General features: G+C 40.8%; 1 protein-coding gene across 5 annotated transcripts in view; it reads left to right on the top strand.

Moving 5' to 3' along the window:
- Window positions 1-20,372, top strand: part of LOC135212719 (unconventional myosin-IXAa-like) — a 371,838-nt gene that overhangs the window by 125,710 nt on the left and 225,756 nt on the right. For all 5 annotated transcript variants that reach the window (XM_064246413.1, XM_064246417.1, XM_064246414.1 and 2 more), the window contains exons 8-11: window positions 6,910-7,085; window positions 7,273-7,473; window positions 10,245-10,380; window positions 19,166-19,364. In XM_064246413.1, the coding sequence (XP_064102483.1) occupies window positions 6,910-7,085; window positions 7,273-7,473; window positions 10,245-10,380; window positions 19,166-19,364 (712 nt within the window). The remainder of the gene's footprint in view (window positions 1-6,909; window positions 7,086-7,272; window positions 7,474-10,244; window positions 10,381-19,165; window positions 19,365-20,372) is intronic.

Consider the following 20,372-nt stretch of genomic DNA (forward strand, 5'->3'; position numbering starts at 1 on the left):
AAAATCCATCTCGAAGCCTAGCTACTCTTGTGACCTGCCTCTCTTACCCTAAGCTTCCGTCAGACCGGAAATATCATTCCTACGACATACCCACTCTCCCAACAACAGTAGCTTCAGGAGACGGCATGGTTGCTACTTTTATAATTAAATATAACTAAAACTCTGCTGGGAAGGCGAGGCGTTCTATAGACGTAGCAGCTCCCCCTGTTAAGAAGGCATTCACTCCCTTTCGGGCGTGAAGGTCTTGGCTTAAATAAGTTGATCGCCTCGACAACCCAGTTCTCCTACTCTAACTTGAAGTTTTTTGAGCAGCGATACGGCTGACTACAATGGCCTACCTAACTTATAGGCAAAGATGCTAAGTGTACTAACTTAATATAGTGATGTAGTCTAGCCTAATAAATAACTACAGGTTGTCTTGTGACGACAGTCTACTCTACCCCTAGATAAGGTTACTTGAAAATTCTACTTGCTACTAACCTAATGCCCTGGTACTAAATCATTAGCCTAACCTACTCAATACAGTTAAATGAAGACGCAATCATTCCAGAGTGTGGTACGCACAGCAGTAGTTCAGCGACGGAATTGTTAGAATACATAATGAGAGGTAATGATGCGTGGGGATGATGAGTGGTTAATTTACCAGGAGGGAAATGCAATGAGGTAATTATATTTAAGTGAGGGTTAGTATTACAATGGCTAGGGGTTAGAGGGTTAGTGCTACTGGCAGAGATCAGGCTGGCTACCTTCTCTGGGTAGGTGCCAGGATCATTCTGCAAATGAATGTGACACTGTACCTCAGGCACAGGTGTCAAGGAGAGCATGTGGCTCTTGGGTTAGTTTGTTAATGATTGGTTACGTCCCTTCTTCTTCTTCTTCTTATTCCTCCAGGACCTGGCTATACCAGTCCTAGGAGTAGACGGAGGCACCGACTCTGGGGAAAGGCCAGAAACGCCGGCAGGAGCTGAGGCAGCGGTAGCCTGAAGGATTTCAGGAGAACACCCTACTTCGGTCTCTGCAGCAACCGTCGTAGAGGTGGAACCTACTGCAGGGGAGGCCCTCACTCCGGCTGCTGCGGCAACCGTTGTGAGGGGAAAACTCCAGGCTGACTCCTGGTCGGGCAGTTCCTGGTTTTCCAGAGGAGGTACAAAGGTAAGGTCTGCCGGAGGTTCATCCTCGGGCGACAGAGGTAAGGATGAAGAAGAAGGAACTAGTGATTGGCCATGGGCTGTGGTAAGCTCCATGCCTGTTGGAGGATCTCCTGTAGGAGGATCCTTGATAAGGTTAGGCGCCGGCGCTAGCTCGGGGCCAGGCGCAGAGGTCAAGTTCGGTGGTGGCTCTACGTCCAGGCTGGACGGAGCTTGGCACTGCTCAGTGCTGCCAAGTGGCACTGGCAGAGAGTTGAGGTCGACTGGACCTGTGACGGGTACCGGAGGTGCAATACCTCTCAGTGTGCCCTTGGAAATGGGAAACAGAGGCTCCTGTCTCTTGTTGAAGGCTAGGCCTTGTGGAAAATGGACAGTGTCCGCTGCTGGTAGTTTGCTAGGGCACCTAGGCCAATTAGTAGAGTGCCCTATTACGTTACAGGTTTTGCAACGGAAACTGCGAATGGTCAATCTCCCTCCTTGGTAACGGGGGAGACTGTTGGTGGACATACTTCCTAGAGGAAGTAGAATTTTGATGACTCCTTGCCTTGGAGTGATTTGTTGTGGGGTTAGGACCCCTAGGCTTTTTGGAATGAGAGGGAGACTTCATGTCTTGCCCTAGGAGGAGGTCGTAACCTCCTGGAATGTAGCTTGCAACTGCAAGGGTACAAACTTTGGAGAAGTGAGGTCTAGTGACCCTCAATTGGACGGTCGGAAGGATCAGTTTAATGTGATTGATACCTTCAATGGTGATCAATCGACGTCTATCAACATTAGCCCCTCGGGGAATTCTGTCTTCCCGTATCAGGGAGATTTGAGCGCCAGAGTCGTCGTAGGCTCTGACGTGGCTTGGCTGATAATGGCTTTGGAGGGGTGCGACGGTTATAGGGCCCTTAGCTGGGGGTCCTAGAGAAGAAGGATTGGTGACGGCCATTGCGATGGCCGGAATATTGTGGTTCGCGCACCCTCCGTAATTTGCAGACATGTGACCCTTGCGGCCACAGTCTCGGCAGAACTTGTTCCAGAACCTCTTCCGTGGCACTGGATGATAAGGCCGAGATGGCCCCACAGGTTGCGAATCTGCGGAGTCACCAAGGCTGGCAGTGTGCTCTGGCACAGGTGAAGAGTCCTCTCTGGCAGTGATGTGACGTGGGGAGGTTAAGGAAACCTCCGTTGAATCATCCTCGGAAGCAAGTCCGGGGTTAACTGGTGGGCTTACCTCTTCCAAAAGGGAGGAGGTAGGCGGTAAAAGGGTAAGAGGCTGAGATGGTGCAGAAGAAATTTCTATCTCGGGCACTGGATCAAGACCAGGCTCGCAAATCGAAAGGATGTCAGGCTGACCAGAGACGGCGGGACTAAGAGAGACAGTGGGTGCAGGGCTGGAAGCTGGCAGAGTGGCTTGAGCTAGGATACTCTCCTTACGGGCCTTCTCCCGCTTGATGTCGAGTTCCTTCTCCTTGAGAGCAAGCTCATGCTTTCGCTCCGCTTCCCTTGCCTTCCTTTCTGCTTCTCTGGCTTTCCTCTCTGCTTCTCTGGCTTTCTCCTCTGCTTCTCTTTCTTCCTTTTCTTGCAGGCGCACAGCAGCCTGCTGCGCCTTTATCCACTGGTCAAGTGCTGGTCCAGTGTAACCGGCCTCTTTGCCCAGAGTTATGAGGGCTCCGAGCTTCTCTAGCTCTCTGGCAAAGAAGTCGCGGGAAGCAGGGGAAGTCATTTCCCTTAGGCTGCAGTGGAGGCTTGGATGAAAGAAATCTTAAAGGACTGGGTGCTCTGTGGCACTTTGGGGAGGCGTTCCCTTGGGATGGTCCGAAAGATCACTGATCCTCGTACACGGACATTAATGAATTGGGCGTTCCGTAAGGACGGACACGCAGGTTTGTCAGCACTTAGGGCTGGTATTGCGGCACTTCTGGGAGGCGTTCCCTTGTTGAGTGTTCCGAAGGATCACTGACCCTTGTACACGGACACACTAATTATTTGGGCGTTCCGTAAGGACGGACACGCAGATTTAATGGCTACCTGTACGGCCTGTACAGGTGCAATGGCATTTACGGAGGCGTTCCTTGGAGCACTGGTATCGTGCTGGTGTGTCCCGGACACTACATGCAGTATACTCAAGTATACCGAAGTGAAATGGCACTCTGTTCGGGGCAGAGTGTAATGGTGGAGGAGAGAAAGTAAAAGGTGGGAGTACTTCAGCGGCCAGTCGGTGAACAGTGTCAAGAATTAGTGGCGCTGTAAAATGATAAGACCTGACGTGCACTGGTGGTGGCCAGTCCTAAACTGGTAACGACTTCCCTGTCTGGAAGTAATGAATTGGCGTGGCACACTGTGCGAATTGTGCTTGCGGTATACGCAAGTCTTTTGTGATAAAAGAAAATGAAAAGACCACTCGGGCAACGACAGGTAATGGAATTTTTAGAAATGCTCAGTCACTCGCTGAAGTACTCGATAAATGAAACAAATAAATGTTTGCAAACTGCACTGGACACATGCGCGTACGTATCACGCTGTGTAAATGAAAGACACAAGAGACTAAAATAAGGTTAATTCGGCATGCTATAATTAATGGTAAGATGTAGTACTCTTGGCTTCGTGAATACTGGGTTCTGGTTCTCTCTCTCTCTCTCTCTCTCGGAGAGGGTGAAAAATGATATGTGAATGAACTCCCTTATATTGAATTGAACTACTAACGTTAGTTTAATATGACGCAACTTGCGTTAAATGATTTACTTACGTTAACGTGAAATGAAAGAATTGCTTTGGATAACGTTTTATGAAAAATGATAACGCGCGCGGTGAACGATGTTTACGTTAATGTTAGCGGCTTGCGCTTATGAAATGATTTGCGTTTCGATATGAATTTAACAAAGACGCGTTTTACGTTAACAATTCTTGCAAGTGACTCTACTTTTAAGATTTACGTTAACTTTACGTAAGGACAAGTGAAACATTACGGTAAGGATTTGAAAACGATGTTAGCAAACAATTGTAAATGAGGTTACGTTAAGTGCGAAGTGAAATGAAATTTTCGCTCAGCGCGCGAGTGAGTGAGCGATGCGAGGTGAAACATGTGAGCAGCGGGGTTAGCGCTGCTAGCGCACAGCATGTCGTTCAAAACAGCTGATTCTCTGTAAATGCGAAGGTAATTTACAACACAAAATACTACTTTCTTATTCAAGGCGAATTACGTTAATTTTTCTGGCAGAACGATAGATACTAGTACAGACATTGATATTATTTACGTTAAAACTTCGAGACTTACGTTACTTTGCTTAAATTGTTTAGATAATGTTGAAAGAGGAAACAAACATGGCTGCCGCTGTGAATGAGACGAAGGTTGGTTGAGACCGCGCAGGCGCGAGAATGCTCTAAGCTGAATTTAAGCTGAGAGGTAGCGGTTACCAACACTTGGAATGAAAACTAAGTTAAAAATGGATACCCTAACATATCACAGACAAAAGAATTGTACACTTCTTTTGCCGTAACTATTAGTAAAACACTCCTAACTAGCTAGGCTTTCAAACACAGCAATAAACCCTGGCAAAGCACTTCCTAGTTTTGATCTGGTTCTTTCTGGCATCTATTCTACACACGTGCTCTGTCTCGTCCGACGAGGACAGCACAAAGTAACAGAGAATTCGCGGGGCAAATTGTTTGCTCGCCGCTAAAATAAAGCTCTGGCGCGTTCGCCGTTACAATAATAAGATTTCTACCTACGCTCTTTTAAACACTTCTACAATAAAAATACTTAAACGTACCTTAAGCTAACATTGGTTATAGAATAATCATATTAATGAATGGAATACCTTACCGTGAGTCAGTGTGTCTTCTTTCCCTGCAAGTGTGCTTGATTTACGCTTTGTAAAATAATTTACAGTTTACGTTTTACAACGGATAACGCGATTTACAAGCTTTTTTTAAGCAAGCTAGGTTCATATCCTCGGCGAAGGTCGACAATGTTACGTATATATTGCCTTGAGAGAAGCTAGGTACGTAAACGGAAATAATTGAGGGATTTCAAGAGGGAATTTCTTTAACTTACCGTAAACTGATAGTTATTAATTTCTTTCTTTAGAGGGAAGGTCGCCAGAAAACTCAGCTCGTTACTTTACTATTTATTTATTTACAAAAAGGCCCGTGCTGGCCTGGAGAAAAGTTAAATGATATTGGCCCCCACGTTGGGGCTTATAGTCTCATTCAATTCAAGCTGATTTTCATTCACTTGGGTTAATGCACACTTGCGGGCAGAGACGGCACGTGACTCATGGAATCTTTATGCAATATTCTGTGTATCCTTGTAGAAGAATGCGGCCTGACCTCTGTTCAGGTCTGGGGTTCGGGTCCACCAGTACGTCGTGGGTAGGCCTAATTTTGGGAGGCTGGCCATTTGACCTCTGTCCGAGATCACGTCTCGCAGCCGACTGAGAGCGATACTCCTTGGTTTCGAATCACGGGGCTTCCAAAAACCGCCTCGAGCATTGCCTGAAAGGTGGTAAACACAACGCCAGCAAATTGGGAAGGAAAATAGGTCTTATTGTAGAAGTCCCTAAAATCCATCTCGAAGCCTAGCTACTCTTGTGACCTGCCTCTCTTACCCTAAGCTTCCGTCAGACCGGAAATATCATTCCTACGACATACCCACTCTCCCAACAACAGTAGCTTCAGGAGACGGCATGGTTGCTACTTTTATAATTAAATATAACTAAAACTCTGCTGGGAAGGCGAGGCGTTCTATAGACGTAGCAATATAATATATATATATATATATATATATATATATATATATATATATATATATCTATATATATATATATATATATATATATATATATTTGCCTTTGTTTCTGAGCTAATGCTCTCAGAAAACTCCATGGCCATGGGGAATGCGTTGTGTGATCGATGTTGCTATTCTCCTTGAGCTAAGTAAATAAATCAAAGACCATTTGCGTATGGTTGTGTTTAAGGACTGTTTGTGATGCAGATTTATTGATGTTATGTTTAGGGGCTTCCTCCTCCATTTCACCATCAGCAACTACAGTAACTATCTCACTGTCAGACAACAAGCTGTCATCTTTATTCTGCTGCTCTTGTATGTCAACCTCAGGAATATCATTACGTCCTTTTGCAATTTTGGCACAAAATTTATTGACCTCAAATCCTTGGAAGTTGATTTTAGCCCCTTCCCCCTTAAGGATATAGGTCCAAATGTGCTCCAAGGTGTGCATGGTGATGTCCCTCCAAGCATCTGGCAAAATAGGACTATAATACCTTTGTTACCAACCAACTGGGTTGCAGTAGGTTACTCAGGCACTTTGTTGATGAGAAGGAAAGCATTCATATGATGACGAGAAATTCCAAGGTCCTGTGTCTGCTGACGAATAACCTCATAACAAAAGGAGTTATGAAACTGGCCAGAAATTATATTGGAAGTGAACCAAGCCTTTGTCAAATTATACCAAATTAGTGGGAAACTATCCATCAATCCACACACAGCATAATGTTGCTTCACATGTCCAACTACAACTGGTTTGCTTTAGGCTAAAAGTATTTCACTGATGAATTTAATATTGAAATTTTCTGGTTTTCTCTGTATGAGGAAAATGTATTGGAAAGGAATTCACCAGAAAATTGAGGACTCAGCTACAAGACAGTAACATTATTGAATGATAACTGCCACACATTGTAACCACTTGCATTGCTTTTATAATACCAACTGTAATTTTATGAACCACGCTAAAATAATTATAACTCTCTTTTGTCTTAGGCCATTGCAGCACGGGATGCTTTAGCAAAGTGTTTGTACGGGGCATTGTTTGACTGGATTGTACTACAGGTCAATTACTCGCTTATTACCTTGAAGGAGTCTGCTAATGAATATAATGGAAATTCAATAGGTGTCTTAGATATTTTTGGTTTTGAAGATTTTGGGCATAGTAACAGGTGAGTCTTTTTAGTTATTTGTGTACATGGATTAATATGAATACAAAAAATTATCTTGGAATTATTTTGTATATGAGAAATCAAGCAGCAGATTATATGAATTGTAGTTTTGGAATATTTTATATTTGAAGATTACTTTTGGCAAAATAACTTTATTTATATAAATTATATTAATCTCTCTCTGCAGATTTGAGCAGTTTTGCATCAATTTTGCAAATGAGCATCTGCAGCACTACTTCAACCTTCATGTGTTTGAATATGAACAAGAAGAATATAGGAGAGAAGGTATCACCTGGAAAAACATAGACTTTGAAGATAATATTGATTGTTTGGCACTAATTGAAGGAAAGCCAAATGGTCTTCTTTGTGTTCTAGATGACCAGTGCAGGTGGGTCTCTCTGTGTTTTGAAATCGGTAGAAATTGAAGTCATGAGGTTATGGATAAGCGATTGGTTGGTTGTGATCTTTGAAATTCTAGTATTGGTGCATGATGTCTTCCATATTACTCAATTTGATTTTTCCTATTGTATTTGTGGCTGAATTTAACATGGAAGGTTTTTTGTATTTTTTCACCAAGTTGCTAACTACCATAGCCTATTGGTACGTCTATAATCATGTTTACTCAAACATTGTTATGTATTTTGATATTGTCTTCTCAATGTTATTGGACAATAGTCGACCAATGTTCTTCATCTAGTAAAGAGAAATACAATAGCAGCAGATGTGCTGCAATTTTTATTCTTCATTATCAGAAAATGCAGTGGATGATCCTGTAGAATCCATCAGCAAGTGGTTTCTAGCCGGTGGATTCTGGGGTAGTATCTCAGATAGTCTAATTCCTTTGTGTGTTCTTGTTGCTGACATGTCAACCAACTCAATGGTTATGTTGATGAGTGAGGTGAATCCCTGTACAAGGAGTGCAGTTGGGAATATGTAGTATATGGGGCCAATATTTTGGGGTAGGAGTTTTGCTGCTTTTGCCTTGGTCACTATGGGATTAGTGTGCCTAAGTGAAGTCTTCTTGGTGATGTCAAGAGAAAGAGAGTCTGTTTTGTAGTATTTAGGCAGGGCTTCTTCCTCGTGTAGGGTTTGTAGGTGGTGTAGGTGGTTGTTATGAGTTGCATAGTCAATGATTTCAATAGTAGAAGAATGGCAGGAGATCCTCTTGTAGAGGCAAATGGTGGTAGGTGCCAAAGCATTCTTGGAAAAGGCGTTTGTAACGCTAGATCACATTAATTCTCTTCAAGAGGCCCTGCATGCTGAGGGCTGGTTTATTCTTCATCACTAGGCTACTAGTCTTCATATTCTTGTAGTATTTAACGATCTGAATTTCTTCTTATGTGTCAGCTGGACTGATGTTACCCTCAATGATGGACTTAAGGGTAGGCTTATCATCTTAATATTTACCATGGAATATGCCCCTATAGAAGTACATGATTTCTTCATGGACAAGGTCAAGGTATATGGTGGTACCACATATCCATAGCTCTTCTAATGCCTGTGTTGTATTGACGACTGGTCACTAGGGGATTAGTGTGCCTATGTAAAGTCTTCTTGCTAGGTATGGGAAAGCTGGTGAGTGGTGCCCTTTGTGCTTGCATGAAGAGAGAAAGAGTCTGTTGTGTAGGTAGTGAGTGTGAGTTGCATAATCAATGATTTCAGTATTAGAAGAATGGCAAGAGATCTTATAGATGCAAATGGTGGTCATGCCAATATAGGCGAGGCTGGTTTATTCTTCATCACTAGGCTACTAATCTTCCTGTTCTTTTGTATATAACAAGCTTAATCTTTTTCTGTGTCAGCTGGACTATGTTACCTTCAATGATGGACTTGAGGGCATAATTGTCATCTTAACATTACCATGGGATATGCCCCTGTAGAAGAGCATGATTTCTTTTGGGACAAAAGTCAAGGTACATGATGGTACCACATATCCATATAACTCTAGTTGTTCCTGTTACCTTCTAGGAAGAGCAATGCAAGAGGTTCTCTCTCTCTCTCTCTCTCTCTCTCTCTCTCTCTCTCTCTCTCTCTCTCTCTCTCTCTCTCTCTCTCTGTTTTGATAAAAACCATCAAGATTGATAAAATGTCACAAGAACATGTGAAAGGAATTCGATGATATGGAAATCACTTGCTGTTGAACTCTGCGGTCTGTTTATGCAGAATAAAAATTTTTGTACTTCTGCTGTTGTTATTGTATTTCTCGTCACACCAGAGTTTGAATATTGTTAACTAATTTCCAGTATGTATTAACATAGAAGAGAAGGGCATATATGCATCATTAAGAAGTACCAGTAGTGTACGGCATCTGGGTAAACAGTATCACGTTTAAGACCTTAGAGTAAGTTTTGAGCCATTGTTTAGGGAACAAAGGGGGACTTGAATGCTGTCAATATGGTAACTATAGTACATGGAAGACTTGAATATTGCGAGGGTGGTGTGAAGGACAAGCTTATATCTTTCAGAACACACACACTGGTCACTGAGACAGATGCCCAAGTTATTTCCCATTGTAGACTGTTGGGTTGCATTGCAGAAAAATTTATATATCTTATATTTTAAATTTCTGCTATTTTTATAAATATCTGTATATCTGTATTGGTAAAATTAAAATGTTCCGGATTTTTCCATAACGTCCTGTGTGAGGAATGAATATCAGGCAATTATTTTGTACCTTTCCCATACAGAGTGACGATTTAATCTGAAAAATAAAGTCCACTGAGGAAACCATCCTGGTCTTACTTTATTTATAGATATGCCTTTCATTACTGAAAATGAATAAATGCACCATTGATTTTATGCATTTATCAACCTAGATTGATTTTTATGTGCAAAGATTTTGGAATTTTATTCTTATTTGAAGATTGCATTTGACTTAGTGACTCCTGTTGTAATGCAAATTTTCAATGGCCAAGGGTAGATTGTGCACCACGTGATTGTTTCACATATTTTAGTTGCTCTTTTTTTTCAAATATAATGCTCGTATGATAAGCTACTAATGTTTTTTGTGCAGACTTTCTGGTAATGTCAGAAACTATTTGTGTTAATAATAGGGATTTGAAAGGCTTACTCTGATGAACAGTTAATTGAGATGAATTGTTATGATATTTTCAGTTTTCCTGGAGCCATTATAGATTCCTTTCTTTATGATCTTTTCAGTTTTCCTGGAGCCACTATAGATTCCTTTCTTCAGAAGGTCAACACTGTACATAAAGATAATAAATATTATGAAATTCCTCAGAGACGAGAGCAGGCTTTCATCATTAAACACTATGCAGGAAAAGTCAAATATCAGGTTAGTGGAGTTTTGAGAGAAATTACATTGCTTTAGAAGGTTGCGTTACAGCCCAGTTATTAACCTTCAAAGGTCTTATTTAGAATTAAAGAAGAGAAACAAAGGCAATGCATACCTTGCATGTATCACTTGCAGGAAGTGATGGGAGTGAAGTTGTTATTCACATTATGAGTCTTGAAACTGAATTTGTTATAGAATCTATTTGCCTACTAAACTTTTTATATCAAGACTTTAATTTCAGCACCCTTCCATTGTTTTAGTTGCTCCCTAAAATCCTTGTCTCTTTTCATGGGGTTAGACATCAGGAAACAATTGTTGAAATAATGTATTGTATTCATGAAAAGTGCAGACTTTCATCCTCTCATGCATGTAACATTCCTCTTAATTAAGGCAGGACAAAGTGTAAACTAGAAAGTAGGTATCAAGTCTTGCCTGTGTATGCATCTCTTTCCTCCTCTTCAGGGGAGGGTCCTTCCCAGTTTGCAGGCTATACATCAGGAGCAGAAGTCTTTATGGAAATCTTGGCAACCTTTCAATAATATTTACACCTTAGAAGTATCAGTATGTTAAATTTTCTGATATCTTTTATGGTGATTAGCCAATTAATTCCAGGGGGTGCTGGTTCTGGGGATAGTACTCCAGACAATCTATCAGGCTTGACCTTCAAGATGACTACAGTTAAGATGATTGTATTCATATTATGCTCACTCCAATTAATCTATTTTGGCCTATAGATGTTGGTGCCAAACCTTCTAGGTAAGATATGGAATGGCAACTTGGGAGCCACCTCTCAATGGTGTCCTTGGTGAAGGAATGAGCTGTGCGAAAGACTAATGTTCTGTTAAGATTTTTATATTCCATGGACTGTTTAGTCAAATACCCTTGTACCCCAAGACCCCATGATGTAAGTTTGACACAGTTGAAGACCGCAAGCAAATTGGGTGACTGGCACTGTATGAAACAAGGGCTTGGTGGTTGTAACAGTAGTTGTATATCCTCATTGTGATCCAATTATGTCAGGTTCTGGATGTACAGTATGAGGAAAACTTAAAATTGTGGGATTATAAAAATATTGAAGTCTTCTTGTGTGGCATATTGATCTGCTGCCGTTCAATAAATTTTGTACTCTAACCACAAGACCAATGCTGAAGATATTGATGTATATTGCCATGTGGGAGAGACTGAAGTATATTGCACAGTAATAAGACAATGAATAGCGAGTCAAAAATATCTATTGGATAAGAGAAACTTAATACAGGCAAAGTCCCCACAAGAAAGTTCAAAACTAAGATGATAGACTGAATTTCAAGACAAAAAATTTCTCACTCAACTGAAGCTTCAGACATACTTGAGAGGTAATTCCTCCCTAGGAGATAATATTTTTAGAAGAAAAACTGTGAATCTGAAAGATCAACAGGTAGTGACATAAAAAGAATTAATAGAAAAATAGATGAAGTTCTGTTGCCAACCATTCCTTAATTTGACTCAACCTCCTGATACTACTAATAGCTTTATTGGCATAGGGTGTAAAAATTAAAAGTTAAATCAGATACGATACCTTAACCTATGCATAAAATCCATTTTTAGATATATAGCCATGTGAATATGTTTTGATTGATGGGTAAAGGTACCTAGAAGTTTGTGTGTGAATTGTGATCAAGAAGCTTTTGGTAAATATAGCAGACTAACCCAGTGGCTAATTGTAAGGAACATGGTGCATCAGATAGTAATTAATTTGTACAGTTTGGAACAAGATTTTAACATTAAGAACAAAGACAGGTGGTAGCACACCTTCCTTGCTTTATCCTTGTTTTCCTTTTTGTATATTCCTATCTTTTTTATTCATATCATTCCCGTTTCCTACTTGAATATTGTTTTACGACACCTGTCTATTGCATGTTTATCAATGTTGACAAATGTTCACAAAACTTCGTCTGATATAAAGGCACTAGTTTCTATGTGGGAAAAGTGTATAAAGCAACCATAATAGGAGGCATAGAGTGGAATAATGTGTTGTTATTTAGTAGTCTTGTATATTAATTGGGGAAATATTTTGCAAGAGACACCCATAACAAATAAATTTGAATTTTATTAGATTAGGCTTGATTGTGAGAAGAGATTAAACAAAAACCAGTTACCCTGAAGTTTAAATTTGATGTTTCACATTACCAAGGGTGAGGGGACGGTTGGTGTCCCATCATCATAGGACATCTCTGTTGTATGTAATCATAGGGCATCTCCTCTGTTGGTGATGTGCATTCCTTTGGCAATGCTAGGACATCTCCTCTGTCTACAGTGCGAATTCCTTTGACTTGGCAAAGTTTGACTGTAGGGTACTTAGCATGTATCTGCATAGAGCATCTAATCATAGGACATCCCGTGGGGTTATCCTATCACCACTTCCTCTGTCTACTTGGGGGAAGACCCATGTTAGACCTTTTTGCTACATGGTTTAACAGAAAGCTAGATGTCTATACTGTTCAGTGATTCCAGAACTGTTCCCTTGGGCAGAGGACTCCCTTCCGCATACTTGGGACAACCTGGAAGTTTGTGCCTTTCCTCCATTCTGCCTGATCTGTCTTGTCTTGAACAGAGTAATGGGTTCCAAAAATCTCAGGATAACCCTAGTAGCTCCTTTGTGGCCCCAAGCAGAATGGTTTCTAGGTCTTCTATCTCTTCTCTCATTAGTGTCGAGAGAGATTCCACCTTGGCACAACCTTTTCTGCCATGCTCATGTGGAGAGGTATTACCATTTGGTAGAAGTTCCTCGTTGGACGAGTGAGTTACATACTCACTTACCGATTTGGTAGTCTAAAGTTTGATTCTCCGCTCTGTCAATGTGGAACCAGAGGAATGTATTTCTTGTGATTAGAAATTCATTTCTTGATATAATGTGGTTTGGATCCCACAATAAGCTGTAGGTCCCATTGCTAAGTAACCAATTGGTTCCTAGCCACGTAAAAATAATCTAATCCTTCAGGCCAGTTCTAGGATAGCTGTTAATCAGTTCATGTCTGGAGTCTGTCCAGTATCTCTAACAAGAAAAATATCTTTCTTGCAGAGCAGCAACTCGGATGTCTGGTTGCCTCAGGAGATCTTCATTAGCCGTCCACAAGGACAATGAGCTATCTGCCTTGATTTGTGTTGTCAATGGGATTTCTCTCCACTTAGATTTTCTGTTCAGTAGATAATGATCTTCTTGATCTGTCTCAGAAAAGAAAAACTTCTTTCTGTTTCTGCTGTCTTGGCTACAGGCCTGCCTTATGATTAGTTCTTCGTCTGAAAGACATGGACATCACTTCATCTTGGGAATTCTCCATGTGGTTCAAGAGCCTAGATCAGTCTTGTTCACCTAGGGAACTCAAACCTCCTACATTTGACCTTACTCTAGTGCTGAGTAGTCTCACTCAAGCTCCATTTGAGCCCCTGCATCAATCGTCTTACAGGGAAGTTTGAAACAGTTTTCCTCAATCGTCTTACAGGAAAGTTTGAAACAGTTTTCCTTCTGACCTTGGCTTCCTCAGAAAGAGTAGGAGAGCTCCATGGTTGGGATTATGACGTAAAATCACAAGGGGTTGGGGGTCAGTAGCTTTCAAATTTGTCCCGGAATTCATGGCTAAAACCCAAATTACCTTGGTTCACAATGAAGGATTTGCCTCCTTTTCCGTTCCTTCCATTACAGAGTTTGTTATCAGCAACCTTCAAGTATTACTGCTTTGTCCCATCAAAGCACTGAATTGTTATCTAAAAGGACTTGACAACTAGAGCCTAGGTATTGTAGAGCTAACAGACAACTAGAGCCTAGGTGTTGTCGAGTTTTTGTTAGCATGAGCCAGGCGAAGAAAGATGTGTCAAAGAATACCTTTTGGTTTGGCTACGTGAGGTGATTAGGCAAGCCTACTCATCATTGTCAAGTTCTGTCACCAATACTGTGCAGCACATGACATCGAGGGATAAGTTCCTCCCTGGCATTTAAGACCACTTTCATTTTCTTCTGCCTGAAGGTTATCACATCTTTTAAAGATCATCTTCAAAGTTTTTGAGGTCTTCAACTTTATTGATTGGTCCATTGGTGCCTTGGCCTCCAAAATTAGGTCTTGCTCTTCACTTCCGGAGAACCTCTTGGTGGATTGGATGGAGGTTCTCGTGTATTGATGAAGGGATTAGGGATGGTTCCCACGAGTTGGCCTCTCTCTACACGATGGGAACACTCAAGAAGAGGGCTCTGGTGCTCCTACACGTCTAAGGGGTTCTGATCATATATCAGTTCAGTCAGAGTTATTTAATTTTTATTGTTGTTATTTTCTGCATTGTCGAAATGTATGGGAAGTGTTTGGATGATTTTAGGTGTCTCTTGATGTATTTAAGTTGTGCTGTAATGTCATAGGATGTGATGTCATAGAAGACAAGATGGCAACGGCGTCGAGTAGAATGTAACAATAACAGAGCGGTAGAGGAGGACACGTGGGGTGTGTGTTTGGTTATGTAGGAGAGAGCTCTGTTTGGTAGGAATTCTTGGGTTTTTAGTCTTGTTATGGTGTTGTTTAAAGTCTGAAGCGAGAGTATACTTGGACTGAAGAACGTGAACAGGTTTATAGATTGCATATTTGAGTTAATAAGGAAAGATTAGGGTAGGTAAATGTTCAAAGCTACTGCCTCTCAGAGGTCAGTGACATTTAATTTCCTCAAGCAACGGTTTTAGGCATTGCCTCAGATCTAGAAAAAGAGTATGTAGGATCTTTCGCCCAGTCCTCCAAAAGGCCTAGAGATCCTCCAGCGGTAGTCTCAAGACAACCTCTTCCTTCAAGAGTTCAGCTCTTTCAGACCAGACAGAGGTCCCTCTCCAGATCTAGGGGAAGTACGAGGAACGTCTATGAGAGGTTCCTCTCACAAGTGAGGATACCTTTCTCTGTACACATGTAGCTGCCAGACTTCTTATGTTTTGTGAAGTTTGGCAAAAGAAAGAGTAGAACTATGGATTGTTAAGGTTTTGAAAGGGCTACGTTATTCCCTTCGTCAGGAAGCCACCCTTAGTCAGCATGCCAGTCATCTTTCACTGCTTATACAAGAGGATCAGAGAAGTTTCTGCTCTGGCGGATGAATTAACCTCTTATAGAAAAGGGAGCAGTAGAGCTCGTTCAGGATCTTCACTCTCCAGGATTCTATAACCTTCTTTTCGTGGTGTAGTTCCCAAGTCATTGGAGGTGGGAGACCTGCCCTGAATGTGTTTGTCATGAAGACAAAGTTCAGGGAAAAAAACCAAACAGTCCTGTTGTCCATTCATCCAGGAGATTGGATGACATCCATAGATCTACAGGACGCTTACTTCCATGTTCCCATACATCCCAAGTCAAAGAAGTATCTCAGGTTTGTATTGAAGGGAGAGTCTATCAGTTTCGCACCCTTTGCTTCAGATTGATGATGAAGCCTCAAGTAGTATTTACCAGGGTGATGGCTCTCATAGCGAAGTGGCTCCATCTTCAGGGGATACGAATATCCTTGTATCTAGACAATTGGCTTTTAAGAGCTCAGTCAGAGAATCAGTGTGTGGAGGCCCTCAGGAAGACTCTTGTTAGTTCAAAAGTTAGGAGTCCATGTAAACTCCACAAAATTCTCAGATTATTCCCTCTCATAAGATTCAATACTGAGGAATGGTTACAGTCTCTCAGAGTTTTCGGGTTGTCCAACCCTGAAAAGAGTAGAATTATGCCTAAAAAAGATACGAGAGGTGCTTGCTTTAAACGAGTGTTCAACCAACAGTTGGATGAGTGCTGGGGTTCTTGTTGTCGAAAGAACAGTTTGTATCTCTCGGCAGGCTACATCTCAGACCCCTGCAGTACTTTTTGAAAACGAGCTGGAACAGGAAAGTGCTTCCTGACTCGCATGTATTTCATATAACTCGGGTAATAAAAGAGGACCTTCTTTGCTTCTTTGGTGGAATTCTCTCTTTCAGTTGAACCCCGACCTGAACTTCTTTTCAGACACGTCGGACCTTGGATGGGGAGCACCATTAGAGAGGACCGAAGTTTTGGGAATGTGGTCCCCAGAAAAAAGGTCCTTGCATGTAAATGTGAAGGAGCTAAAGGCAATACATTTAGGCCTTCAGTCCTTCGCATCAGAAATGAAGAACAAAATGATACTAGTCTATCCAGATAACACGACTGCTCTCTCGTATGTCAAGAAGCAAGAGACTCTATCTTTCTCTCTTTACGAGGCAGCGAGAGATCTCCTCCTCTGGGCAGAACAGTACTCCTTTAGTCACCAGATTTGTCCAAGGGAAGCTGAACGTTTTAGTGGACGAGCTAAGTCATCGGAAACAGGCCCTTCTAACAGAATGGGCATTGGATCCTCTGGTCTACTTAGACCTTTGGAAACTGGAGAGCACCGATGGTAGACGTGTTTGCCACTTCTCGAAACCATTGTCTCCCTCTGCTTTGTGCGACAGTTCCAGACCCACAGCATGGGCAGTGGATGCTTTTCTTCTGGACTGGTCGAACAAGGAGCTGTATGACTTCCCTCCATTCAGCTCGATGAGGCAGGTATTGAACAAGTTCCTCGTGCACAGCAACGTCACACTAATCCTAGTGGCTCCCTTTTGGTCATCAAAGGAATAGTTCCCTGATCTTGTAGATCTTTTAGTGGACTTCCCGAGGCTGCTTCCTCAAAAGAGGCAGCTACTCAGACAACCACACTTTCAGAGTTTCCACAAAAACCAGTCTTCTCTGGCCCTGACAGGATTCAAACTGTCAAGAAACTCCCTTAAAAGAAAGGGTTTTCTAAGGGAGATTCAGAAGTTATGGCCATGTGTAAAAGAAGATCTTCAGACAATGTATATCAGAACAAGTGGATAATCTTCAGGGAGTGGTGTAAAAATTCCAGATTCTCTCCTAAAACCACTGTGATGCAAATAGCTGATTTTTTATTTTATTTGAGGTCAGTAAAAAAGCTCTCAACGTATACCATCAGGGCTATAGGGCCATGTTGGCCTCAGATTTTCATCATAGAGGCTTGGACTTGTCTTCCAACACAGACATTTTGGATCGTATTAGATTGTTTTACCTCCAAATATAAAGATTCTCCCATGGTGCCATGGAAGCTAGATATTATGTTGAAGTGGTTGTCGTGGCCTCGTTTTGAGTCTATGCATGAAATTAGTCTGATGAATTTAACTAGAAAATCCTTCTTCTTAGTGTCCTTGGCAACTGCTAAAAGGATTAGCAAGATTCATGCTCTAGTTAAGAAAGTAGGCTTTTTGAAAAGGAATGTTAAGAATGTTTTTTTTTAAGCTAAGAACGAGTCCCCTTCTAATCATTGTTTTTTTTTTTTTTTTTTTTTTTTTTTTTTTTGTATATATATATATATATATATGACAGAAGTCCTGGGTAAGGACAATGCAGAAAGGACTCTGTGCCCCATGAGGTCCTTAAAGTATTACCTTCACAGAACAAAAGACATTTATGGAAGGTTTGGTGTTCTATTAAAACCCATCCAGACCATTGTTAAAGAATGCTAAATCTTAAGGGACATCATCCGAGAAGCTCACTCTTCAGTTCAGGAAGACATTTTCCGCTGTGTAGGGCTAAAGCTCATGAAATTAGAGCAATAGCCACTTCACTTGCATTTAAAAGAAATATCTCTCTTTCAACTATTATTATTTATACATTTTGGAAATGCAAATTAGTGTTTGTATCGCATTATCTCTGTGATGTGGAGACCATTTATGAAGACTGCAGTACCCTGGGTCCATTCTTGCAGGTGGTGTAGTGTTGGGAAAGGAAGTGTAGGAAGCAACCCTTCCTAAAATTTTTTATGGGCAGCATGGAGGTACGAAGTACCTGGAGTACCCTCCAGTCCTTTGGTAGGGTGGTGGTGGTTAGTTAGTAATTTTTGTGGATGTAGGTAACAATTTTGCTGGTGATTTGTTGATAGTGAGCCCTGGGCAGGGGCAATTATTATGATCCTTTGTAGGCCATCAGAATTGTCCTTTGCTACAAAGGTCCCACTGAAGTATAATAGGCGCTACATGGCTTTACCGCCATGCCGTTACATAATGAGTGGCAACCGGAAGCGTATTTTCCTGTAACAACTCTTATCATGTAAGGAATCAACAAACATTTTAATTAATGTTGGGAAAGTTTTTCTATTCTCAATTTTTTTTTAAGTGTTGAGGTAGAATTAACCATGCTGCCCTCCTTCCTGCTATGTGGGAATCAGCTATATAATTACTGAGTAATTTACATAATTAAAGATAACAGTTTTAATTATATACCCAATGATTATATAATCGGAGCCCACCCTCCGTCCCCTAGCATGGATTTATGCTGAAGGGTATAAACAAACTGAGCTCTTTGCCTCATTGTTCCTCTCTCTTGCCCCGAAAGTGGGTGGGGCATTGTTACCTAGCCAAAGCAAAACAAAAAAATTAGCACGACTAGAGAATTTTGGGATTTTAACTGCCAGTGAGTGAAACTCTTAGCTATATAATTACTGGGTAATTTAAAAGTGAATTGTTATTTTGTCATAAAAATGTCATTTCAGATGTGGTTAATCCCTTTATTACTTAACAAAGGATTTTGTGTTTTCGTATAAGAAGCACATATATTTAAAAAATATCTAAAATGTTAATTACCAACGCAAAATATTATTGAGGTTCTGTATTAAACTTTTTTTTATTTATTATTAGTGATAACATGTTACAAAAAGATACACATTGTTTTATGCATATGAATCAGTATCATGTTTTATCCTGTCATGATTTGTATTTTATTGAAAACCTTCATTTCAGATAAGTGATTTCAAGGAAAAAAACCTGGATCTTATGCGCCCTGAACTGATATGTGTGCTCAAGAATAGTAGATACAGCACCGTTCGTGAGGTAGCTGGGGCTGACCCTGTAGCTGTTTTTAGATGGTCTATATTAAGGGCATTTTTTCGTGCTGTTAGCGCTTTCCATGGTGCAGCACTGAAGTATGCTAAAAGAAAAGGTGAGCTTTTTGCTTTGGTTTGTTTAACTTCATGGCAATATTTGTAGTACATAGGGAAACCCAGGAATCAAAGCTATATAAGTAACTTTGTTCAATAGACTTTAGAAGGCTCTGCATATTTGTATAATGAACTAGAGCAGCAGTCACCAACCTTGTGAACTTCATGGACCACTAATGTATAATTTTAAATTTGGCATACCACGAATATAAATAAAAAAAGGTAAATACGTTTATATAATATTAATCAGAAAACTTCTATTTTAGTAATATGAAATGCATCTATTAAATATAACAAAGTTATAGTTTGATTATTAAAAAAAATTGGAAATTTTGAAGTTTAAATATTACACATTTTTTTGTGAATGTGTTCCTGCTTGTTTGAAATAAGATTGTTTATTTTTGGCTCGAATGACCTTACTACAAGACAGAGAGCTGTTTTTATTTGGAGCTGAGATCCCAATTTTTAATACTAAATTGCCCTAAAATGCTTAATCTAGCATTGAAAATGCTAAATTGGCAACTGTATCAAGAGTTGCCTTAAAAGGATTAAGAAAACATAAATATTGAAATAATGTCCCAATGTTTCTGTGGACCATCAAAATTTTTCATGGACCACCGGTTGGCAACCGCTGGACTAAGGAATGTTCGAGATTTTTATGGTAGAAGCTGTTTTGCTCATTTGAAAGAAAATTTTTTGAAATAGGAGGGCAAAATACTGTAATTATAGCTTAGCCATTTTGTTTGAAGGTTTTTAGGTCGCTCATAATCTGCAGAAACAAGTGACACGTTACTGCATTGTTGCTCGGTGTATTAAGAGACTACACAAAATTTTTTGTGATGAGCATCTAAGCCCCCTCCACCCAAGCTAGTACCTTGGGTGGGAGGGGGACCAAACAGTGGTGACTGAAGACTAAGAAGGTAGATCTGTTCCCTCCCTCCCAAAACTTCCCATCTGTAACTCAGAGATATTAAGAATGGGTTTCCAGTGAAATCTGCTACACCATGAGT

The sequence above is a fragment of the Macrobrachium nipponense genome, chromosome 41 (assembly GCF_015104395.2).
Source record: "Macrobrachium nipponense isolate FS-2020 chromosome 41, ASM1510439v2, whole genome shotgun sequence".
NCBI classification, from domain to species: Eukaryota; Metazoa; Arthropoda; class Malacostraca; order Decapoda; family Palaemonidae; genus Macrobrachium; species Macrobrachium nipponense.